This window comes from Peromyscus maniculatus, chromosome 22 (genome assembly GCF_049852395.1).
Source record: "Peromyscus maniculatus bairdii isolate BWxNUB_F1_BW_parent chromosome 22, HU_Pman_BW_mat_3.1, whole genome shotgun sequence".
NCBI classification, from domain to species: domain Eukaryota; kingdom Metazoa; phylum Chordata; class Mammalia; order Rodentia; family Cricetidae; genus Peromyscus; species Peromyscus maniculatus.
This window is the reverse complement of record NC_134873.1, coordinates 3452676-3476028: the sequence shown is the minus strand read 5'-3', so window position 1 is coordinate 3476028 and position 23353 is coordinate 3452676. Positions and strand designations below refer to the sequence as shown.

At 62.8% G+C, this 23353-nt stretch overlaps 5 protein-coding genes across 13 annotated transcripts in view; 3 read left to right on the top strand and 2 right to left on the bottom strand.

The window, feature by feature from the left end:
• Window positions 1-3567, top strand: part of Dot1l (DOT1 like histone lysine methyltransferase) — a 41730-nt gene extending 38163 nt beyond the window's left edge. For 4 of the 9 annotated variants that reach the window (XM_076558839.1, XM_076558838.1, XM_076558840.1 and 1 more), the window contains 2 exons: window positions 334-964; window positions 1681-3567. In XM_076558839.1, coding sequence (XP_076414954.1) covers window positions 334-929 — 596 coding nt within the window. In that variant the 3' untranslated portion in view covers window positions 930-964; window positions 1681-3567. The remainder of the gene's footprint in view (window positions 1-333; window positions 965-1680) is intronic. The other 5 variants (XR_013047031.1, XR_013047030.1, XM_076558844.1 and 2 more) reach the window with 3 other exon arrangements.
• A 559-nt stretch (window positions 3568-4126) lies between these two features.
• Window positions 4127-6294, bottom strand: Plekhj1 (pleckstrin homology domain containing J1). Its single transcript, XM_006978161.4, has 6 exons — window positions 6160-6294; window positions 5988-6055; window positions 5851-5917; window positions 4739-4829; window positions 4599-4662; window positions 4127-4527 (listed from the first exon to the last, which is right to left on the bottom strand). The coding sequence occupies exons 1-6, from the start codon at window positions 6251-6253 to the stop codon at window positions 4417-4419; spliced, it is 495 nt and encodes a 164-aa protein (XP_006978223.1). The 5' UTR covers window positions 6254-6294; the 3' UTR covers window positions 4127-4416.
• A 202-nt stretch (window positions 6295-6496) lies between these two features.
• Window positions 6497-13594, top strand: Sf3a2 (splicing factor 3a subunit 2). The gene is made up of 9 exons (XM_006978160.4): window positions 6497-6799; window positions 10099-10261; window positions 10361-10432; window positions 11228-11274; window positions 11548-11657; window positions 12070-12119; window positions 12306-12446; window positions 12561-12629; window positions 12713-13594. Exons 2-9 carry the CDS (start codon window positions 10136-10138, stop codon window positions 13490-13492), a joined length of 1395 nt encoding a protein of 464 aa, XP_006978222.3. The 5' UTR covers window positions 6497-6799; window positions 10099-10135; the 3' UTR covers window positions 13493-13594.
• A 51-nt stretch (window positions 13595-13645) lies between these two features.
• Window positions 13646-17170, top strand: Amh (anti-Mullerian hormone). The gene is made up of 5 exons (XM_042267162.2): window positions 13646-14321; window positions 14623-14765; window positions 14923-15031; window positions 15125-15287; window positions 15382-17170. The coding sequence occupies exons 1-5, from the start codon at window positions 13910-13912 to the stop codon at window positions 16229-16231; spliced, it is 1677 nt and encodes a 558-aa protein (XP_042123096.2). The 5' UTR covers window positions 13646-13909; the 3' UTR covers window positions 16232-17170.
• A 4-nt stretch (window positions 17171-17174) lies between these two features.
• Window positions 17175-22812, bottom strand: Jsrp1 (junctional sarcoplasmic reticulum protein 1). The gene is made up of 7 exons (XM_006978158.4): window positions 22452-22812; window positions 20669-20791; window positions 20357-20394; window positions 19144-19240; window positions 18853-19032; window positions 17800-17885; window positions 17175-17693 (listed from the first exon to the last, which is right to left on the bottom strand). The coding sequence occupies exons 2-7, from the start codon at window positions 20784-20786 to the stop codon at window positions 17238-17240; spliced, it is 975 nt and encodes a 324-aa protein (XP_006978220.1). The 5' UTR covers window positions 20787-20791; window positions 22452-22812; the 3' UTR covers window positions 17175-17237.
• Between the last annotated feature and the right edge of the window lie 541 nt (window positions 22813-23353).

The following is a 23353-nucleotide window of genomic DNA, read 5'->3' as shown; positions in this document are numbered from 1 at the left end:
CACACGCCTCCTGGCGGGTCTGTGGAAGCGGGCGGTGCGAGAGTGAGTCCAGGAGGGCCTTTGCACACGGGCGTGCGCCGTGCAGGCGTGCATCGTGCGTGTGCGGGCGCCGGCCGGCCTGGTGCAGCCGGCGGGCAGGGGCGGGCAGGTGGGCCCGAGGGCGGCCCGGCCCGCAGGTAAGTGTCCCGCTAGCACTGGCCGCTGCCGCTGCCGCTGCCGCTGCTTCTGCTTGTGCCTGCGCTCGGACCGGAGTCCCGCTGTCTCTGCTTCTCCTGCCCGCCTGCCGGCCGGCCGGGCTGCCTGTTGAAGCTGCTTTTTCTCTCCTGTTTGCAGGTGTCTTTGCCCACGCGGTGCCTTCTGCCTCTGCTCACCCGTTTGGAGCTGGTGTCGGCAGCGGGGCTGTGTGTAGCAGCGCCACGCTGGGCCTGAGCCCGCTGCAGGCGGCGGCCAGCACCTCGGCTTCTTCCTTTCAGGCCGCGGCTTCGGTCGAGACTCGGCCGCCCCCTCCGCCTCCCCTCCTTCCTCCTCAGCACCTGGGCAGGCCCCCTGCGGGGCCTCCCGTCCTCCACGCACCCCCCCCTCCTAACGTGGCCTTGCCTCCTCCACCTGCGCTGCTGACTTCTAACTCGGAGCCGGTGCTTCTGCAGAGCCTGGCCTCCCTCCCGGCTAACAAAGCTTTCTTACCCCCCTCCTCTGCCGCCTCTCTGCAGCCTGCTAACGCCTCTCTGTCTGTCAAGCTCGCCTCCCTCCCACACAAGGTCTCCCGCCCCTCCTTCACGGTGCACCACCAGCCCCTGCCCCGGCTGGCCCTGGCGCAGGCCGCGCCCGCCGCCCCGCAGGCCAGCTCCTCGGGGCCATCTGCTGTGTGGGTTTCCCTTGGCATGCCGCCTCCTTATGCCGCGCACCTTTCGGGGGTTAAGCCTCGATAAAGACCTTGCTTAGCTAGCAGTTCATGTTCTGTAAGGTAAGGCTAGAGCCACACCGCCCCTCCTCTTGCCCGGAAGACGGCTGGCAGGGCTCAGCAGATGCCCGGGGTCCTGAGTGGTGGAGATGGGGGGCTAGGGAGGCAGGGCCAGCATTCTGGAGGACTGCCTGCTGCTCAGGCAGCGGCCAAGAGGACAGCTGAGGTGATGAGGTTCAAGTGGGGCGCACCAAAGCCAAGGCAGCCCCAACCCACCATGAGGCTCCTGGCCCCCACCAGTCGGTGATTTTGGGGTCACATTCTTGGTTGTAAACTGAGGCCTCCGCCCCCAGCCTGCCTGTGCAAGGGAGAGAAGGGCTTGTGGGATGAGGCTGCCGCCCTGTCATGGGCAGAGGCCACCCGGGGGCGCAGGGCATCCTGGAGCAGCACAGAGGTGGGGCTTAGGGTCGGGGAGCAGGCCCCTGCCCGCCTCGCCCCGAACAGCAGCTGTCCAGCCCTGCCCGGCGGTCACCGTGGCGGACATGCCTGGGAGTCCAGTGCGGGGGCAGTGGCCTGGGCCCAGGACAGGCTGGCAGCTCCATCTGGTGGGCCTAGGGCTAGAGCCTCTCCAGCTGACCCATCCTGCGGGCTCAGCAACGCTGGAGGGGCCGGCGCCGCAGTACCTACCGGGGCACCCTGCCCTGTGTCCCGTGGGGCGGCTCAGCCGGTGGGCGTGTGGAATGCACCTAACCCCGGCCTGTGCCTCCTCCTCCCCGCAGGTAACTAGGACTTCTACCTCAGCCACGACCTATGCAAGGACGGTGTGGACCAAGCCTGCTGCCTACCAGGCCGACGGAGCCGGACGTGGAGCCACTGTGAATCGGCGGCACCGCAGGAGGTGCTGGACTGGTCCAGTTTGTACTGTCGATAGTTTTAGATAAAGTATTTATCGTTTTTTTTAAAAAGTATAAGCAATTCTGACTTATTTTATTCCATCAAAGTCGTCCAAGGCAACCTCTTGAGACGTCTAAGTGTCTGTGAGAGAGAATCCTATAGACTTGGCCTGCCGGGCTGGCCGCCACGAGGACTCCTGACTCCGTCCGGTGCTATCTCACCACCGAGCCCATGCCCGCCCATCTCCAACTCCGCCCCACCCGGTGCTGCCCCAGATGTGGACCGTGGCCAAACAGTTGAGACGCCCCCCCAGTTGACTGACACCAAAGGGCCGCCAGGCATGCGGTGGGGGCCGACCCCGGTCCGCCCTCCTTGGAGCTCGGCCGCTGCCGTCACTGTGAACAACCCGCGGCTAACCCTGTGGCTTCAGGCATGCAGACGGACTGGGCTGAGTGGTGCTGACAGGCGTGGGCCGCTCCCGCAGGGCTCGGTGGCCCCTGTGACAAGTGCATTTACTTTGTATTTCTTTCTTTTCTGGCTCGGGGCATGCTGGCCAGGTGACATGGGGCTGGCCCACTGTGGGTCCCCTGGCATCTGTGTATAAGAGAGTCACTTGATGAGTGACAGTATTTTATAGAGATGTGATGGAGATTTATAAATTTCATAGACTTGACGGCATTTATTTTTAGATTGTATAATGCACAGTGAACTTTAAAGGAAAGAAAAGTGAGGAGGAAAAATACTTTTATTTATTCAGATGCACAAAAAACGGCACTGGCCAGGGGCCCTGCAGGATGGGGCCCAGATGTGCTGGGCCCCCCGGGGCCCCTGGCCACTGTCTGCCTGGGTCCAGGGGTTGCCTCCTGGTCCCGGGGACAGGTGCACCGGGTGTGGCCTCGGAGGGGCCAGGGCTGCTGTGGCTTGCTGAGGCCGTCCTGACTGCCTCAATGCTGCTCACTTCAGGGTGGCGGTGGGTGGGCTGTGACGGGGAAGCCATGTCCACCCCTCAGCCTGCCCTGCCTCCATGGCAGTTGTGAAGATGGTGCTGGTGTCCCTTCCCACCCCCGCCCCCGCGATGGTGCTCATGCTCGCCAGGCCTGTCCCTGCGCACCACAGCTAGCTAAGGTGCTAAGGACAGGGTGGCCATGAAGTTAGCAAGTCCCAGGCCTGGAACAAGACACTGAGTGAACACTTGTGCACACACCCCACCCCATCCCACCCCATCCCACCCCACCCCACCCCCGGCAGCTGCAGCTGCTCCAGTGGCCGCTGCTTCCACCTTACTTGAGTGTTAGGGGACAGACACTGCATGTTCATGGCCCGCATGGCCCAGTGGGCCACAGGTGCTCTGGGCGGGCACAGCTGCAAGTCCTTTCCTGAGCCCCCAAGAAGTGGAACCCATAGTAAACTGACCATGGTGCATGGCGGCCCCAGGTCCCAAGCTGATGGTCCTAGCAAGGGGTGAGGCTGCCTCACTGTCCCTGTCACTCCAGCCCAAGGCTGCTGAGCTCAGGAACTGATAGGAAGCCCTGCCTGGGACCCACTCCCACGCTAGCCCACATGGGGACCCCGCCGGACACACCTCCCAGTTCCCACCCTCGACCTCCACGGCTTTCTCGGCAGCCTGGCCCGTTGTGACTTGATGCAGCTTTGCTCTGTCTTGTAACGACCTCTGTACTTAACGGTGCACTGTGCTCTCCCCTGGTTCCCCAAGGCATCGCACACGTTGTCGCCGCCTCTAGACACAGTAATAAAAAGCTGTTTTCACTTGAGCCGGTTCTCAGTGTGGTCTGTCTGTGTGCCTACTGCCATCGGACACGGAGCAGCTGCGTGCCCCTGCCCACTTCCAGGGCTGGGAGGGGCCCGGGAGGAGCCCAAGGAAGACCCAGCCAGTGAGGCAAAGACGCTCTCCTACAGTGCTGACACGCTGCTCGTTGCTCACAGCCAATGAGGTATGCGTCTCTTACCCTGGGCCGCCTAGGACTCCCACAAAACCCAGGCAGGGTTCCACATTTGCCCAGTGGGGTATCCAGTGGGGTACCCAGCCAGGTCGGGCACACGGGGAGTAGAGCCTGTCTCCCAGGCTGTGTGTGTGTCCAGCCCAGCCATTTTTTTTTTTTGTTTTTCGAAACAGGCTTTCACTCTGTAGCCCTGGCTGTCCTGGGTCTCGCTCTGTAGCCCAGGCTGTCCTCGAACTCACAGAGATCCGCCTGCCTCTGCCTCCTGAGTGCTGGGATCAAAGTGTGCACCACCACTGCCTCGCCCACAAACCCAGCAGCTAAGCTCTGAGAAGGGCAGCCCTGCCCCCGCTCCCCATTTCACTTCACTGGCTTGGAAAAGAGGTACCTTTATTAAAGGGCAGGCTCAGCACTGGAGGCCAGCACTGTGGCCTGCGCCGTCAGCAGGAGAGGGTTCACAGCTTTACCTAGCATTATACATTCACCTGGTAATGGACGGGGAAGCTGGGCCAGGCTCAGTCCCTGGGTGGGGGCACTCAAGGAGACGGGCAGGGACATGGCACTGGAGCAGGGACCACAGCCCCTGCCACCTCCTCTGACCTCCAGCTATGAACAGATGTTTTTAAAAAAACACCTCCCGAGATAGCCCGGGGCTGGTGAAGGTCAATCCAACACATGGGGCTGGGAGCCAATGCAAGCAGTCCGCTCGTCTCTAGGCAGGCTGTTCAGCTGGAATCGGGCCTCCTCGGAGATCCCGAACTGCTCCAAGGGGTCCTGGGGGTGCATGGTGGCTGTGAGCGAGGCCAGGGAAGGCCGCCGTGCCCCTCCCACCCCACACTACACACCTTGCCTGTCATCTTCCTGATCTCGTTCCTGTAGAAGATGAGGCTCCGCCGCATGTACTCGTAGCTGGAGGAAAGGGCCAGGCTCACTGATGACATTCCCCCATGTTTCCACCCAGCTCCCAGCGGCCCCAAAGCCCTACCTGGCCCGGCGAAGCGCCTCCATCCACTCCTGACACTGTTCTTGGCTACAGCATTCGAAGTGATACTTCCTGCTGAGGTCTTCCACAAAGCCTGGCAAGGGTTAAAGAAGAGAGCCACCTCTGGTGGGTGTCCACCTGGCCCACATCCTCCTGGCCACAAGGCCCAGCTTCCTCTCACCACGGCTTGGATCCTCCAGAGTCCCGACTCCTGAACCCACAAACAGGGGACCCAGTGGGAAGTCGGGTAATGGCGTATGGAATTGGTTAATGTGAGGTCATTAGGGTAAGCCCTAAACTGAATGGAAGTAGGATTGGGGAGACAGCTTAGGCGCCTGTCACACCTAAGCATGAGGACCTGAGTTCAAATCCCAGCACGCATGTCAAAGAGCAGGACGCACCTGCAATCTCGGTGCTGAGGAAGCAGACGGGAGGATTCCCCGGGCTTGGTGGCCAGCTAGTCTAGCCTAAAAAGGAAGTCCCAGGTGGGACTGGTGAGATGGCCAAGCCTGATGACCTGAGTTCAATGTTGGGGACCCACATACTGGAAGATGAGAACCAACTACTTTAGTGGCATGCTCACACACAAATAAATGTTTGTGTACATACAAATGTATTGTTTTAAAGGTGTTTGTGGGGGGTCAGGACACCCGAAAATTACTTCTGGGCTGCATATACACGTGCAAAAAGCCGAAAACAGGTACAGAAGGAGAACCCCGTGTGATGATGGAGGAAGACAAGGGGCAAATCTCTACGAGACGGTGCTGTAAAGACCGCCGCCAATGGAGAAGTCTGAGACAGGTGTCCCTTCAAAACCTCAGGAGCCCTGCCCGGGGCTGCCCCTGTCTCTGCTGCACCCACCACGTCTGCGCAGGCCGGAGCCACCCCTGCCGTGCACAGGTACTGAGGGCCGGGGAAGAAACTATGACCGCACCAGCGGGATCCAGAACCATCGGAGGCTCCTGGGGAGCAAAGGGGGACGGGTGCGCGGAGCAGAGTCTCGGGTGGGGACACCGGGGACCACAGCACTGCGGAGTAGTCTCGGGTGGGGACACCGGGGACCACAGCACTGCGGAGCAGTCTCGGGTGGGGACACCGGGGACCGCAGCACTTACTGATGGAGAAGCCGCCGGGCTCTTCCTGGGCCACTCTGCAGCGCTCCAGCAACAGGGCTCCGAGGGGCTGCGCGAGACACGGCCGTGAGCGCCGGCTTCCGGGCCGCGCGGGCCCCCCGAGCCCCCCACGCCCCTACCTCGGCCTCGTCCGGGCGGAAGTAGAAGAGGAAGTTGACCACCAGCTTCACCAGCCGCCGCTTGGCCACTGTGGACACGGGGCGGTGTCAGCGCGGAACTGTTCTCCTCCGCCCACCCGGGGACCGCGCCGGCCTGCCCAGGTGCCCAGCTCCAAGGCCCCGACCCGCTCACCGCTGCCCTTCTTGGGGCCCCGCATGCCCAGCTCGGCCGCCATCTCTGCCGGCTGACGGGACAGCGCCTGCAACTCTTTCTCGTTGTACCGCATCACGACGCCGGGATCCGCGCGAACCAAAACGCGCCCTGCCTCTCGGCCGCCGTCCTCTCCGAAGCCGCAGCCAGCGCCAAAAAAGTCGCCGAGAACGACGCCGGAAGTCCCAGCGGGGCTACTGCGCCTGCGCGCTCGGGCTTCCTGGGCCCTGGGGCGGGGCTAGTGTGCGCGGTGACGTAGTTCCACGCCCAGCCGGAAGCGGGGGAGTGGCCTTCCTTACGTAACCGCCAGGTACACTGAACGTAAGGCGTTACATGAGGCTCTTCGCGCCCCACGTTAACGTAAAGGTTCCCTCCTGTCGCGATAGTCAGCGCCGCGAGACTCAGGACGGGACGAGAGTTCGCGGGCCCCTCGGTGCGCGTGCGCACCGCGGCCTCCCCGTTCCTGGCGCCTCGGGAAGCCGAGTCGGTCTTCCGGGCCTGCGCGCACAGGAAACGCCTTGTTGGCTCCCGGAAGTGATTGCTTCGTGCGTCCTGCGCGTGCGCACAGCGAGGCCGTGGCCATCGCGGGTATTTAGGCCGGACGGCGCGGCCGCGGGAGCCGGTGAGGAGCTGCGCGGCGGGTCGGACTGGGGTCGGACGGGCCCGGGGCGGCGGGGGGCAGCGGTGACGGCGGCGGGGGCTGCGGGGCGCGGCCGGGGGCAGGGGCGGGGGGGACGGGGGGCGGCGAGCTCTCCTCCCGCAGCCCCGCCCGGCGCGCGCCCGGAGAGCCGCCCTCGCGAGGCCCGTTGGGCCGTGGCGCGATCGGTGCCCCCCGGTGTGGATCGGGGTCCTAGAGAGTCTTTTGACCTCCTTGGTTGCCTCAGTTTCCCCCATCGTTAGCCGGGGCCCCGGCGGCTCCCGCCCGCCCGAGCAGGTTCGCTGCTGGCCCGGAGGGTAACGGTGTTAACACGCGCGGCCTCCCCCGTGGGCCAGGCCCCTGGCTGCCCACGCCCCAGGAGTTCGAAGCCGCTGTAGTCAGGAAGCAGAAGGATAAATGCTCGTGTTGACATTGCTTCCCCGCGTTTCTCTTTGTGTGCGTGTGTGTGTGCGCGCGTGCGTGTGTGAGTGCGTGCGTGTGTGTGTGAGTGTGTGCGCGTGCGTGTGAGTGTGTGTGTGTGTGTGCGCGCGTGTGTGTGTGCGCGCGCGCGCGTGTGTGCGAGTGTGTGTGTGCGCGCGCGTGAGTGTGGTACCCACTGGGCCCAGGAGAGAAGGGCGCCTGCCACATCCCCTGGAGCTGGAGTGGCGGTGTTTTGTCAGCCGCCCGGTTTGGGTGCCAGAAATTGAACTCTGGTCTTCTGCAAGGGCACCAAATGCTGTTCGCCGCAGAATCATCTCGCCAGGCTACACAGCACTTCTCTCTTTTTCTCTCTCTCTCTCTCTTTCTGTTTTTCGAGACAGGGTTTCTCTGTAGCTTTGCGCCTGTCCTGGAGCTCACTTGGTAGCCCAGGCTGGCCTCAAACTCACAGAGATCCGCCTGGCTCTGCCTCCCGAGTGCTGGGATTAAAGGCGTGCGCCGCCCGCCGCCGCCGCCGCCGCCGCCGCCGCCGCCACCACCACCCAGCCCCTTTATCCCCCTTTTTAAGACAGGATCTCACTGTGTGGCCCAGTCTGGCCTCCTAAGACAAGAGCCCGTATGAAAGGTGTCTACACCGCACGCCCCACAATTACTTGTTTTCTGAGGTTGAAAACTTCATGGGCTGAGAAGGTAGCTCAGCGGTGAGATTTATAATACTCTGTGCTCCTCCCTCAGAATCAAGGCGTGTGCTCACCCAGGCTGTTTATTTCTTTATTTTATTTGTATTGGTGTTTTGCTGCATGTATGACTGTGTGAGGATGTCACATCTTGAGTTACAGACAGTTGTGAGCTGCCATGTGGGTGCTGGGACTTGAACTCAGGTCCTCTGGAAGAGTAGTCAGTGCTCTTAACCACTGAGCCATCTCTCCAGCCCCGTTTTTTTTTTCTTGTTGTTATTGTTTTATAAAACCCTTTAGCAGGGTCTGGAGAGATGGCTCAGGTTAAGAGCACTGGCTGCTCTTCCAGAGGTCCTGAGTTCAATTCCCAGCACCTACATGGTGACTCACAACCATCCATAATGGGATCTGATTCCCCCTTCTGGCATTCAGGTGTACACGGAGGCAGAACACTGTATATATAATAAATAAACCTTGCTGGGCAGTGGTGGCGCACACCTTTAATCCCAGCACTCTGGAGGCAGAGGCAGGCAGATGTCTGTGAGTTCGAGGCCAGCCTGGGCTACAGAGTGAGTTCCAGGACGAGAACCAAAACTACATGGAGAGACCCTGTCCCGAAAAACAAAAATAAAAAGACCGTTTAGCAAACATCTAAGCACCTTAGTGGCTTTGTGCATACTAGACAGGCGCTCCACCCCTGAGTTGGGAAGGATGGCCAGAGTCTCATGGTTGTTTTTTTTGTGTGTGTGTGTTTTGTTGTTGTTTTGTTTTGTTTTTCGAGACAGGGTTTCTCTGTGTAGTTTTGGAGCCTGTCCTGGATCTCGCTCTGTAGCCCAGGCTGGCCTCGAACTCAGAGATCCGCCTGCCTCTGCCTCCCGAGTGCTGGGATTAAAAGCGTGCACCACAACTGCCTCCTGGTGGGTCCGTATCTTAGGAGTCCATATCTGTCTTTGCCAGACGTCAGCGTAGTTTTCCAACCTGTCACTGCTCCAAGTGCCCTCTTATTCTGGGACGCTGACTTCATCTCTGGGACTGTGTCTCCTGGTAGCTTTTGAAGATGAAGACAGTGCTTCTCTCCTTCAGTCCTTGTGTGACTGAGTCTGAGACAGACCCACCGCAGTGCACATCCTCACAGCAGTCCCAGCATGTGTAGAGACCTCTGTATCCCGTCTGGCCCCTTCCTTCAGAGCTGACAGCCAGCCATCACAGTGTCTCGGGTCCTCCTGCCTGCCTCTTAGGCAGACTCCGTGCTGACGTAGTAGATGATCGGGATTCCTGGTCAGGTCTGCAAAGCCCCTTTTGCTGTGTGAGGTTCCGGCAATGATGACCAGGACTCCCTCCACTTGTCTCCGCCGTTGTTTCTGGGTTTAAGCCAAGGCCCTGGGGCAGGCACTGAGCGGTCTAAAGTGCTCCACCCTCAGAGAACGTGGCCTGCTAGCTTTGCCTGAGCCCCAGAGGTGGGGCCTTGGCACAGAGCACTCTGCAGCTCTGTGCACAGTAAGCTTTACAGAGGGCGGAGGGGTCTCACACCTGCAGTCACTTGAGAGGATCAGGAGTTCAAAGGCAGGCAACTTCCCCCAGCTCCCTACCCCGCTATGAAGGGAGTTCAAGGCCAGCACAGCTACATGAGACTCCTCTACCTGTCCCCTACCTGCCACATAATAACACCAAAGGCTGGGCAGTGGTGGCACGCGCCTTTAATCCCAGCACTTGGAGGCAGAGGCAGGCGGATCTCTGTGAGTTCGAGGCCAGCCTGGTCTACCGAGCGAGTTCCAGGACAGGCTCCAAAACTACACACAGAGAAACCCTGTCTTGAACAACAAACAAAAAGAACACCAAAGAAACAGTTAGATGTAATGGCACACTTCTCTAAATCCAGTGCTTGGAGGGATCAGGTCTTAAAAAGCTATCCTCAGCTACATAATGAGTTTACGGCCAGCCTGGGCTACATGAGACTTGAAGAAATAAATGATACTAGGGTCTCAGGCTGGCTTGGTCAAACATGGGCTGTTGGCTGTTTCTGCCCTGGTCCACAGTGGCCCTAGGGATTATGTAGACTCCATTCTGGGCATAGAAGACAAGGGATGGTCCTGCCTGCCGCGTCAGTGTCTGTGCCCCGGGGCCTGGCAGCATCAGCAGGGTTCTGAGCCTTGACCCTTGCTCCCCCAGGTTTCTCCTTGTCCCCTGAAGCCCCCAGGCCTGCACCATGGACTTCCAGCACAGACCTGGAGGCAAGACCGGGAGTGGGGGCGTGGCCTCCTCCTCCGAGAGCAATCGGGACCGCAGGGAACGCCTGAGGCAGCTGGCCCTGGAGACCATCGACATCAACAAGGTAGGGGGACAGTGTCTCCACACTCACAGAAGCCCCTGCCACGCCTCAGCCCCTGGTTCCCGGGCTGTGCGATCTAATGGGCCCATGTGTTCCTCCCAGGACCCGTATTTCATGAAGAACCATCTGGGATCCTATGAGTGCAAGCTCTGCCTGACGCTGCACAACAATGAGGTGCGTGCCCCGGCCTGCCCAGCAGTGCAGGCTTGCAGCTTCTCCGCCGGTGAGGTGACATTGTGGCCCTTGGACCTGTCACCCAGAGCCAAGGGCTCCCTCCGTGGTGGTCTGCTTGGGTTGGATCTTTTTTTTCTCGGCTGTGCTGGGTAAGCAGCCACTGAGCTGGGCTGTATCCCCATCCGGTTCTTGAGGCAGTCTGTCTGTGCACCCCTGAGCCTGGGCCTCGGCCTGGCCCTCTACCCCACACCGAAGGTGGCCTGGAGACCAGCTAGCTGCCACCCTTCCCCTTTTCTTTCTCTGGCCTTGGTGTCGAAATGGGAGTCAATGTCTGCACGCCAAGCCCCATCGGGGGTGTTCTGTACCCCATCAGAGGGGTTCTGTACCCCATCAGGGGGTGTGGCTCTGGTTCTGGAGAGGGGACGCTGGGGTCCGTTGGTAACCAGGGAGTCACCGTCCCCCCCACTGATGACCAGACCAGTCAGCAGGGGTGGGACGTGTCTAGCCCTAGGGACGATGGAGTCAGGTGGACACAAGTGGACAGAGCCCGAGCAGTAGCCTAGGCCTCCGCCCCCCCTTGGGAGCTCCCCGGGCCCTGCCAGACCCTGTGGATGCCGGTCCTGAGCACGGGATTCCCCAGGGTGGAGGCAGTCACGGCAGCCGCTGTGCGGCCCTGCAGGCTCCATGCCCCAAGGAGCTCCAGGCTCGGGGCCTCCTGTCAGGGCTGGCCGCCATTAGAGCTGTCCCGCCTCTCCGCCCCCCACCTTCAGTGACCCGGCTCCTTTCTCTCTGCAGGGGAGCTACCTGGCCCACACGCAAGGGAAGAAGCACCAGACGAACTTGTGAGGAGCCCTCAAGTGGTGTGGCCGGGTTGGGGGGGGAGGCCCCTCCCTGCACGGAGGTGCTGTGCTGCTGTGTGTCAGCCCGACTGTCCCGCTGCGGAGCTGACGGTTAAGGGGGAGGGGGGACGGACAGCGGGGTGACTGGGGCGCCTTGCTGTCCTCCGGGGCTGAGCCCTCAGCCTGGCCATGAGCTCCAAGGCCGGGGCTCTGGCACCTGGGCGCGTGGCCTTGGCGGCTGGCGGAGAGGCCACGTCCTGTGTTTCCTGTCTGTAGGGCGCGGCGAGCTGCCAAGGAGGCCAAGGAAGCCCCTGCCCAGCCAGCACCCGAGAAGGTCAAGGTGGAGGTGAAGAAGTTTGTGAAGATCGGCCGCCCTGGGTACAAAGGTGAGTGGGGGTGGCGGCCCGCCCGCGGTTGGGGGCCCTGGCACAGGACGCAGTCCCTAGGACACAGCCACTGCTGTCTCTGTCCTCACAGTAGCCCGCAGGTGGCCGATAAGCAGCCACCCCCACTAGAGACTCCAGAAGGGGGGCAGGTTGTCTGCAGTCACCCAGAGCCCTCAGCGGGGGCCCCGGAGTGACCTGGCCTAGCCAGAAAGCCAGGCATGTGGCCAGCAAGAACCCGGGGAGCCAAGTTCCCTGGAGCCCCCTGGCAGGCAGGTGGGAGGCTGTCCCTGCTGTCCCAGGGCCTGCCTGCCACCGTCCCTGCCACAGTGCTGGGCTGGGGTGCCCTCGGCCAGACCCGGGCCATGTATCGGGGACCCGTGACCCATGACAGCCCCGTCCCTGTGTGTTGCAGTGACCAAGCAGAGGGACACGGAGATGGGACAGCAGAGCCTGCTCTTCCAGGTGGGGTGGGGCCGGGGCGGGGGGGCCGGGCGCACGGGGCTGGGGCGAGGTGGGCACGCGGGACCGGGGGGGGGGGGGGGGGGGGGGGAGGGCGCGGGTACGCTGGGCCGGGCGGGCCGGGCCAGGTGGGGTGGGCCGGCGCACGGGCCAGTGCTAACGCCGCTGTGCGCTGTGGGCCTGCCACAGATCGACTACCCCGAGATTGCAGAGGGCATCATGCCTCGCCACCGCTTCATGTCTGCCTACGAGCAGAGGATCGAGCCCCCGGACCGCCGCTGGCAGTACCTGCTCATGGCTGCAGAGCCCTACGAGACCATTGCCTTCAAGGTAGTGACCCTGATGAGGACAGGACAGGAGAGCCGCTGATTCGGGCTGTCTGTCTGTCTGTCTGTCTGGTCCCCACCCTGGGCTGCTGCAGCCTCTGCTTCCCTCCCTCCCCAGGTACCGAGCCGGGAGATCGACAAGGCGGAGGGCAAGTTCTGGACCCACTGGAACCGAGAGACCAAGCAGGTGAGGGGCCAGAGGCCTGGCCTGGGTACCCTCCTCCCCCCTTCCCCCCCCTACTCCAGTCACTGACCTCCCTCCCCCCACAGTTTTTCCTTCAGTTCCACTTCAAGATGGAGAAGCCCCCTGCCCCACCCAGCCTCCCAGCCGGCCCCCCAGGCGTCAAGCGGCCCCCGCCCCCTCTCATGAACGGCCTGCCTCCTCGCCCGCCACTGCCGGATGCCTTGCCCCCACCTCCACCTGGTGGCCTGCCTCTGCCCCCTATGCCCCCGACCGGGCCTGCTCCCTCTGGACCCCCTGGACCTCCCCAGATGCCTCCGCCAGCTCCTGGGGTGCACCCCCCAGCCCCAGTGGTCCACCCACCAACATCTGGGGTCCATCCCCCAGCTCCTGGGGTGCACCCCCCAGCCCCAGTGGTTCACCCACCAACATCTGGGGTCCATCCCCCAGCTCCTGGGGTGCACCCGCCGGCCCCTGGTGTTCACCCAGCAGCCCCTGGGGTTCACCCAGCAGCCCCTGGGGTTCACCCAGCAGCCCCTGGAGTGCACCCGCCAGCTCCTGGGGTCCACCCTCCCCCATCAGCGGGAGTTCATCCTCAGGCTCCAGGAGTACACCCCCCAGCCCCTGCAGTTCACCCCCAGGCCCCTGGGGTGCACCCCCCAGCCCCTGGTATCCACCCTCAGGCCCCTGGAGTGCACCCCCAGCCTCCTCCTGGGGTCCACCCTGCTGCCCCTGTGGTCCACCCTCAGCCTCCGGGGGTTCACCCCTCAAATCCTGGGGTGCACCCAGCTCCTATGCCCCCCATGCTAAGGCCCCCACTCCCCTCAGATGGCCCCGGGAACATGCCTCCCCCTCCCCCAGGCAACTGAGCAGTGGCCCCTGCTGCCTGTGTGTGGCCTTTTCCCATGGCCAGTCCTTGGAAGGTTTTCTATTTTGTCCTGTCCTGAGCCTATTAAAGAGCCTCCCCCATGTCTCTGTCTGCTGTGTGCTTTTGGTGGAGGGGATGGGCGGGGACTGAAGGCACGGTGACCCTGGCTCCGGCCTCCTCCAGGTGGGCCCCCTAGGCAGATGGGGACTACCCAAGGACAGCTCTGGCTTCTGCGGTGTGGGCCTGCCTCCGGGGACAGAGAACCCTTTGAGACGGCCACCCCCCACCTGCTGGGCACACAGGGCGCTGTGCACTGTCCCCCAAGGTCACCTCCGGAGTTGATAGGGTGTCCTCCCAAGCACGCTGGCCCAGCCATACATATAGGCAGGGCCTCCCTCCGGGCCCTCGCTGCCGCACCATGCAGAGACCACCCCTCTCCCCGCTGGCGCTACTGCTGGTGACGGCGGGGGCCGTGCTGCGGGCCGAGACCCTCAGAGAAGAGCTCAAAAGAGCCGCCAGCCCCAGGGGCCTCATCTTCCTGGAAGACGGGGTCTGGCCCCCAAGCACTCCCCCAGAGCCCCTGTGCCTGGTGACACTGAGAGGCGTGGGCAACACGAGCGGAGCCCCGCTGAGGGTGGTGGGGGGCCTGCACAGCCATGAGCGAGCCTTCCTGGAGGCCATTCGGGAGTCTCGCTGGGGACCCCAAGACCTGGCCACCTTCGGAGTCTGCAGCTCTGCCGCCCAGGCTACCCTGCCGGCGCTGCAGCACCTTGGGGCCTGGCTGGGCGAGCCTGGGGGTCAGCAGGTGCTGGTCCTACATCTGGATGAAGGTACGTGAGTGAGGGCACTGTTGGGACCCTGAGGCTCCTCCCAAGGTCTCGGCGGAGGCTGCCAGGCAGAGCCTTGTGCACCCATGGGTGAGCTGCATTGGCAGGGTGGCAGGGCACAGCCCCAGACTGCTTCCCAGACAGGCACAGGTCACCCGGCCCTTCAAGCAAGGTCCTCCCTCACACCTTGGGTCAGTCCTTCAGGCCTGCATGGCCCCAGGAGACCCGGCAGATTCCCGCCGAGGGACTCCGTAGGACAGGTGGGAAGCCAGTGGCCTCAGTCGTCACCTCTGTTCGCCCACAGTGACATGGGAGCCCACGCTCTCGCTGAAGTTCCAAGAGCCTCCCCCCGGGGGAGCCAGCCGCTGGGAGCAGGCCCTGCTGGTGCTGTACCCTGGACCCGGCCCCCAGGTCACCGTCACAGGGGCTGGACTGCGGGGCACACAGGTACCTGGGAGTGGACTGGGGCCCTCCCCCACCAGCCGGCTGGTGGAAGGGTCCCTGGGGCCAGGAGTACCCCTGGGAGTCTCCTCCCAGTATGGGAGGGGTGGCGCCTGGTACCCTGGCCATCCCTACCGGTCCAGCTGAGTGCCCGTGTCCACAGATCCTCTGCCCCACTCCGGACACCCGCTATTTGGTGCTGGCTGTGGACCTCCCAGCGGGGGCCTGGAGCGGCCCCGGCCTCGCCCTAACCCTTCAGCCACGCCGAGAAGGTAGGCCCCGGGCGGAGGGAGGGGACGGCCAGGGAGAGCTGCCTTAGCCTTGGCTCAGACCCGGTGCCCGCCCTCCGTGCCCGCCCTCCGCAGGTGCCGCCCTGAGCATCGGCCAGCTGCAGGCCTTTCTGTTCGGCTCTGACGCTCGCTGTTTCACACGCAAGGCCCCCACCCTGCTGCTACTGCCCCCCGCCCAGCCCGCGCCGCAGCCAGCGCAGGGCCAGCTGGACACCGTGCCCTTCCCGCCGCCGCCGGGGTGCGCAGGGCTGGAGCAGGAACTGGGGAGATGGGGAGGGAGGAGGCGCAGCCACAGCCTCTGGTGCTCACTGGCCCGCTGCGCTCTCTTCCAGGCTGTCCCTGGAGCCCGAGGATCTGCCACACAGCGCCGACCCCTTCCTACAGACCCTCACTCGCTTGGTACGTGCCCTGCGGGGACCCCCGACGCAGGCCTCGCACACGCGTCTGGCCTTGGACCCTGGGGCGCTGGCCAGCTTCCCACAGGGCCTGGTCAACCTGTCGGACCCCGTGGCGCTGGAACGCCTGCTCGATGGGGAGGAACCCCTACTACTGCTGCTGTCTCCCACTGCGGCCACCGTGGGGGACCCCACGCCGCTGCAGGGCCCGGCCTCTGCTTCCTGGGCAGCCGGCCTGGCACGCAGGGTGGCCGTGGAGCTGCAGGCTGCGGCCTCAGAGCTGCGGGGCCTCCCGGGCCTGCCCCCCGCTGCGCCCCCGCTGCTGGCGCGCCTGCTGGCGCTGTGCCCCAACGACTCCCGCAGCCCCGGGGACCCGCTGCGCGCGCTGCTGCTGCTCAAGGCGCTGCAGGGCCTGCGTGCCGAGTGGCGCGGGCGGGAAGGGCGCGGGAGGGCGGGGCGCAGCGCGGGGACAGCGGCGGACGGGCCGTGCGCGCTGCGCGAGCTGAGCGTGGATCTGCGCGCGGAGCGCTCCGTGCTCATCCCCGAGACCTACCAGGCCAACAACTGCCAAGGCGCCTGCGCGTGGCCGCAGTCCGACCGCAACCCGCGCTACGGGAACCACGTGGTGCTCCTGCTGAAGATGCAGGCGCGCGGGGCCGCCCTGGGGCGCCTGCCCTGCTGCGTGCCCACTGCCTACGCCGGCAAGCTGCTCATCAGCCTGTCCGAGGAGCGCATCAGCGCGCACCACGTGCCCAACATGGTGGCCACCGAGTGCGGCTGCCGGTGACGCCCGCCTTGCCCCTGCTCAGCACCAATAAAGAACAGCAACCACTCAGCTGGGGTGTCTGCGGGTGGAGGGACCTCCTGCCACCTCCCTTCTCGAGTGCAAGGCCCCGTGAGGAAGCTCTCTGTTGCCATCGCTTTTCCTTTTTTAAGACAGGGTTCTCTCTGTGCATCCCCGGCTGTCCTGAGCTCACAGAGCTCTGCCTGCCTCTGCCTCCCCAGTGCTGGCTCTAAACTCCCGGACCATGTCGCTTTTTAAATTAGTTAACTAATTTGTATGTGTGGAGGGGAGGGTTGAGGCAGGAGAATTGTTTTGAGTCAGCCTGAACTACAGAGTAAAATTCTGTTTCAAAAACCAAAAAAGGAGGTAGAGAAATAGCTTAGTAGTGAGGACACTTGCACATCTCAACAAACACACACACACACACACACACACACACACACACACACACACACACAGACGCGCACGCTCAAATCTTTTTTAAAGAAACAAAAAACAGGACAGGCGGTGGCGCACGCCTTTAATCCCAGCACTCTGGAGGCAGAGCCAGGATCTCTGTGAGTTCGAGGCCAGCCTGGGCTACAGAGCGAGATCCAGGACAGCCAGGGCTACACAGAGAAACCCTGTTTACAAAAAAAAAAAAAAGAAAGAAAGAAAAAACAAAACACCAAGTGTGGTGGCGCACACCTGTCACCCCAGCACTACCTGGAGGTGGAGACAGGAGGATCAGAACTCCAGGCTGTGCTTACGCAGTCGCACAGAGCACAGAGGAGGTCAGAGGGCAGCTAACGCGAGTTCCTTCTCGCCCTCCACAGTGTGGGTCCCGGGGTCGAACACGGGTCGTCAGGCTTGGCGGCAAGCGCCTTTACCCACTTCGCCATCTCGCCGGCCCCATCTCATCTCTTCGACCCCTGGGGTCCGGGCACAAAGGAGCAGACCACGTGGCTGCTGCGGCACGAGCTTTATTTGCGGGGGCTGCAGGGAGAGGGGACGCGGGACACGGGCGGGGTCAGTCGCGCCCCGTCCCCCCACGGGGCCTCTGTCTGGGCCGGCTGTCGCTGTCACGGCGTCGCCGGGGAGCCCAGGCCGGCCGCTTCCCGTGCTCGAGTTCCCGGGAGTCCCGCGTCCACGGCCGCCGGCCTCCTTCGCGCGCCTCCCGGCGCCGGGACAGGAACGGGCCGGGCTCCCTGGTGGCCCGCCGCCTCTCCTCCCTCCCGGGCTTCTCCCTCCTCGGCTTCTCCTTCTTCGGCTTCTCTCCTGTCCTCGGCTTCTCCTTCCGCGGCCTCTCCTGGGACCCTCGGTCTCCTAGGGGTGCGCGCTCCTCCCCAGAGGCCTCCGGGGCGGACCCCCCAGGCTCACCCTGGGCTTCTGCGGCCTCAGACGGGTCCTGCTTCTGTGCCGGGGGCCCGGGGGGCTCGGGGGGCTCGGGGGGCCCGGGTGGAGGCCCCGAGAGCTGGGGCTCAGGCTGCGGGAGACAGTGTGGGGTCTCGGGGTCCGGCCGCGCCCACCTCCCCACGGGCCCCTGCCCCCTGGGCGAGCCGCCCCACCAGGTGGAGTCCCGCAGGGCTTACCGCGGGCGCCTTCGGCTTCTGGGGTGGAGGACTGGGCGGGACCCGCTGCGGAGGGGCAGCCACCGCCACTTCCCCGGCCACCGCGTCTGAAAGCCAGGCAGTCCGGAATGGAGCACGGAGCGCACCCTCTCCGTCCTCCCACTCAGCCCACAACTGCGCTCTCGGGACGGACCAGGCTGCAGCCGTCGACTTCACCGTCCGGGGAGGTGCAGCCCGCTCCTGCCGCTGGGCACCGCAGCCTCTTCCTAGAGACCCCTCTCTCTGTCTCTCTGTCTCTGTCTCTCCTCTGTAGTGGCCACTGTCCGCCCCCAAAGCTGCATGGAGGTGGCTAGCAACAATGTGTGTGTGTGTGTGTGTGTGTGCTTGGGGGGGACCCTCTGCCCTGGGGTGGGGTGTGTAGGTCTCTTCTCTAACGAAGGAGTGGAAGAACCAGGCTTGGTCTTATATGCCTGTCATCCTGACTGGAGAATGCTGAGGCAGGAGGATTGCCATGAGACCCAGGCTAGTCTGTGCTATCAAGTGAGCCCTTGACTCAAAAACAAAAAAAGCCAGGGTCCAAGATGGACTTCTGTCGTCCCAGCTCTTGGGAGGTCAAAATAGGAGGACCAGGAGGCCAGCCTTGGCTACATAGGGGGCTTGAGGCCAGCCTGGGCTACATGAGACTTTGTCTCAAAAAAAAAAAGTCCGGGTGTGGTGGCGCACCTTTTATTCCCAGCACTCAGGACAGAGGCAGGAGGATCTCTGTGAGTCTGACTGAGGCCAGCCTGGGCTACAGAGCGAGTTCCAGGCCAGCCAGGTCTAGATGTCTCAAAATGAATGAATGCTTGTCAAGCCCAGAGCACCGCACAGGCAGGCTTGGGAGCCTAGGTGTGAGCTTGGGGCTCACGGGCTGGTGGCCAGGCTCTTCCAGGGTCGGGAGAGACGACTTGAAGGTTGTAGGGACAGTGGAGTCACAGCCTGTGCAAGGCTGCGGGATGCACCCCACCCCTTCCGAGCGGACTCTGCACCGTCCCCACCCCGGCGCAGCCCAAGTCCCTCACCCGCAGAGCTCACCCTGGCACAGCTGGAGGGCCGAGCCCAGCAGCGCCACCAGCGAGGCCAGCACCAGGCACTTGTTGAGCGTCAGGTCCCCCCAGGGCAGGTCGTCGCTGGACGGCGGCGGGGGCGGCGGCGGCGGCGGCTTCAGGGGAGGCGCAGCCTGCAACTTCCTGCGCGCGGGAACGCTCCGGGGACCTGCGGGACGAGCGCTCGGTGGCCCGTGGCTCCTGCCGCGCCCCGGGGTGCAGGCCCGTGCAGCGGGGGTCCAGCCCCGCGCCCCCGCTCACCCTGGCGGAGCAAACCCACTTGTCCCAGCTTTCGGCGTCCCTTTGCTGGTTCCCGGAGCCTCCCTGGCCTCGAGCTCCTTTTCCGCAGCGCCTGCAGTCCCTGGGGCCTGGAGGACCTGCAGGGGTCAGAGACAGTCCGTCCGTAATCCCAACACCCGGGAGGCTGAGGCAGGAGGATGGCCTGCAGCTGGACGCCGGCCTGGGCTGCATAGTGAGACTGTGTTTAAAACTCAAAAGAAGGGTCCAGCCAAGCAGCTCAGTGATGCCTCCGAACCTGACAGCCTGCCTGGGTCTGATCCCTAGGAACCCCCGTGGAAGGAGAAAACAGACTCAGGGAAGATGGCTTCTGACCCACGGTGTGCGTGTGTCCACACACACACACACTTATATATATGTATGTGTGTGTGCAGATATACACAAATACACGTGTATACATACATACATAACTTCGTGTATAAATATATGGATACATATGTACATGTAGTATAAATGTATATATGAATACATTAGAAGTTGGAGAGACAGCTCAGTGGTCACAGCAGGGTAGCTCTCACAGAGGACCCAGGTTCTATTCCCAGCACCCACATGGCAGCTCACAACCATCTGTAACAGCAGTTCCAGGCAATCTGACGCGCCCTTCTGGCTTCTTAGGGCATCAGGCACACGTGCATGCAGGCAAAACACATAAAATAATAAGAGTTGAATAAAATAAACACCCATACACAGAAAAATGAAGGGAATTTGTTTTTGTTTGTTGAGACAGGGTTTCTCCATGTAGTCCTAACTGTCCTGGAACTCCCTCTGTAGCCCAGGCTGGCCTCGAACTCAGAGATCCGCCTGCCTCTGACCCTGGACTGCTGGGATTAAAGGCGTGCGCCATTAGTGCCGCACTGGGGAAAAACATAAAAACTTAAAGGAAGCTAGGGTTGTAGCTGGCCGCCACTCTACACACCAGGTGTGCTGTGCCCCTGTCCTCCTATCAGAAGGCGGAGACAGGCAGGGTCCCTCCTGAGGTCTGAGTTTGAAGACAGCCTGGGCTACGAGACCTTAACAAGGGAAGAAGGGAAGGGGAGGGGAGGGGAGGGGAGGAGAGGAGAGGAGAGGAGAGGAGGGGAGGGGAGGAGAGGAGAGGAAAGGAAGGCAGGAAGAAGGAACAGAGAGAGATGGAGAACAAGAGAACACCATATTCCTTGGCTCAGCCGTCCCCAGCTCCCAGGGCCACAGCTACTCACATGCGTCCAGCTACTCGAGTCAGCCGGCCTGGATGCCCCTGTTGGTGGAACAGGCGAAGAATCAGAACTAGTCACCACCCCTGACCAGTCCCATCCCATCCTCTACCCCGACTCTGCCTGGAAATGGGTGAGCACAGCTTCCATTTCAGAAGGCAAGGGGCACGCAGCATGCCTCATAGTGAATTCCAGCCCAGAGCTGTGGAGCCAGGCCCTGAAGCTGCAGGTCTGGAGCCCGCTCTCCCGGGCCAGCTTGGGAGATGAGGCGCTGGTCTCCTCAGCGGAGCTGCCAGGCTCCCCCATCAGTCACAGTACCTCGGGCCTTGCCGTCTGGCCGCCGGCCGGAGCGTGGTTCCTCCAGTAACGGGAACTCATCGCTGGGGAGGCAGCTGCCCAGGCCCCCATCCAGATCCTCCAAGCCTCTGGTCGTCATGGAGACTGGAAGATGGGCAGGGAAACAGGGTGTGGCCTTACCTAATCTTTGTCTTCACTGGAGAAATTCATGCTCTTGTTTTGTTTTGTTTTCTCAGGACAGGGTTTCTCTGTGTAGCCCTGGCTGTCCTGGATCTCGCTCTGTAGCCCAGGCTGGCCTCGAACTCACAGAGATCCTCCTGACTCTGCCTTGGGGTGCTGGGATTTACGGTGTGCGCCACCGTGCTGGGCAGGAATTCATACTCTTGCAGGCCTTCAGCACTGCCTTGGGACCCCTTCCCCGAAGCCCAGCGCGGGGAGAACCGCGGAGCCCGTCAGTGAAGGAACAAAGCCAAGGCTCCAGGAGGCCCAGGCCCACCCAGGGCCCACGCTGGAACCCTCTCCGGGGCCGGCTCGGGTTCCCTGACCACAGACTATTTTTATCCGGTGTCTGACACCATCAGGACAGGTCAGTCTGGCAGCCCGGCCTCTGCCCAGGCTTCCCCCTGCTCTTCCCTCCGCTGGCCTCCTACCTGACCCAGGACTCGGGGGGCGGAAGCCTCAGCAGGCCGCCCAGCCGGGCCTCACGGGACAACTGAGGAGCAGGAGCAGGGTGCTGAGGGTTTCCCGGTCACAACACTGGCCTTGTCGCCCCTGTTTCCACAGGGCACACGGAGAAACTGAGACCAGGGGCTCTGCTGAGCCTGACGCCAGACCCAGGCCGACATGATCGGTCTCCATGGTCTGTGACCGCCCCCACGTGTCCCCAGGCCCAGACAGAAATACTGTAAAACCGGGAGGGTGTGGGCCAGGGAGACGGTTCAACAGGTACAAGAGCGTGCAGCCACGCCTGAGGATCTGAATTCAGTCCTTCAATCACCCCCTTTTTCCGGGAGGTGTGTGTGTCTGTGTCTGTGTGTCTGTGTGTCTGTGTGTGTGTGTCTGTGTGTGTGTGTGTGTGTGTCTGTGTGTCTGTGTGTCTGTGTGTGTGTGTCTGTGTGTGTGTGTCTGTGTGTCTGTGTGTGTGTGTCTGTGTGTCTGTGTGTGTGTGTCTGTGTGTCTGTGTGTGTGTGTCTGTGTCTGTGTGTGTGTGTCTGTTGTGTGTGGTGTGTGTGTGTGTGTGTGTATCTGTGTGTGTGTGTGTGTGTCTGTGTGTGTGTGTGTGTGTCTCTGTGTGTGTGTGTGTGTCTGTGTGTGTGTGTGTGTGTGTGTGTGTGTCTGTGTCTGTGTGTGTGTGTGTGTCAAGACAGGGTTTCTCTGTGTAGCCCCGGCTGTCCTGGAACTCACTCTGTAGCCCAGGCTGGCCTCGAACTCACAGAGATCCTCCTGCCTCTGCCTCCCGAGTGCCCGGATTAAAGGTGTGCGTCACCACCGCCCGGCCGTTCAATCCCCTTTACCCACAACCCACAGCAGGAAGCAGAGGCTAGACCCCCCAGGTCATCATCAGATGACCACAGGGCACCTTAACACGAACCTGAGCACGTACACTTACAGACGATAAAAATCTTAAAATGTCATTTAAAAATGAAATTAAAAAAAACCCAGACGTCCCCGTGGGGGGAGGGTCCCAAACACAGGCGAGGCAGGGGGTTCGCCCTCCCTGTGGGGGGGTCATCGGCACTGGGGACCCTGGTGGACATCAGCGGTCCCCTCCCCGCGCCCCGGGACCCCCCGCAGCCCCTCTTACCCTACAGTCTCCGAGCTGGGCCCCAAACGCGGTAGCACGCAGGACGGTGGCCCGTGATGGACAGCAACAGGTGGCCGGGGACAGCTGGGGCCGACGGGAGGGGGCCCGGGCCGGGAGGAGGAGGCTCCGCGGCGTCGGGCGGGGTGGCCGAGGGCAAGACCCCCCCCTCCGGGACCGCTGGGGCGGCTCATCGGTCTGCGCTGTGGGCTGACGACTCGGAACTGTTCTCGGGGCTCCCGGATTCTTTACAGGAGACTCAGTTCAATCTTGTTATTTATTTACTGCTGCGGTAACGTGGGTTAAGTCCAGGTTCTCAGCCCCGACTGGGGTTCTGGGCGGGGCTCCGCCCTGACCACGCCCCCAGCCCCTCACTGGGGATTCTAGGCGGGGCTCCACCCTGACCACGCCCCCAGCCCCGACTGGGGTTCTGGGCGGGGCTCCGCCCTGACCACGCCCCCAGCCCCTCCCCGGGGATTCTGGGCGGGGCTCCACCCTGACCACGCCCCCATCCCTCCCCGGGGATTCTGGGCAGGTATTGTGGCACGGTGACAATACCGTCATAGCCAATGCAGCAGGGCTGCGCTTCCTGACGCGGGAATCACCTGACACTGAGTGGCAAACCGGCTTCTGTGAGGATCCAGGGTCCGGGATAACCCGCTCATCCTCGTGTGCAAAGTGGGACTTCTCCCGAGATGGTGCTGAGGTGGAAATGGGATCAAATGCCCTCCCTTAGGGACGCTTTCTGAAACCGTGCGCCTGCTGGGGAACCTGCGCTCCGCACCGCGATGCTTCACAGGTCTGAGGAACAGATGATGACGCTTCTCATCCATGAATTTATCATCTGCCCATGCAGTCGCTTAGTCAATCAACAAACCCAGCCCAGCGCAACCCAGCCATATGGA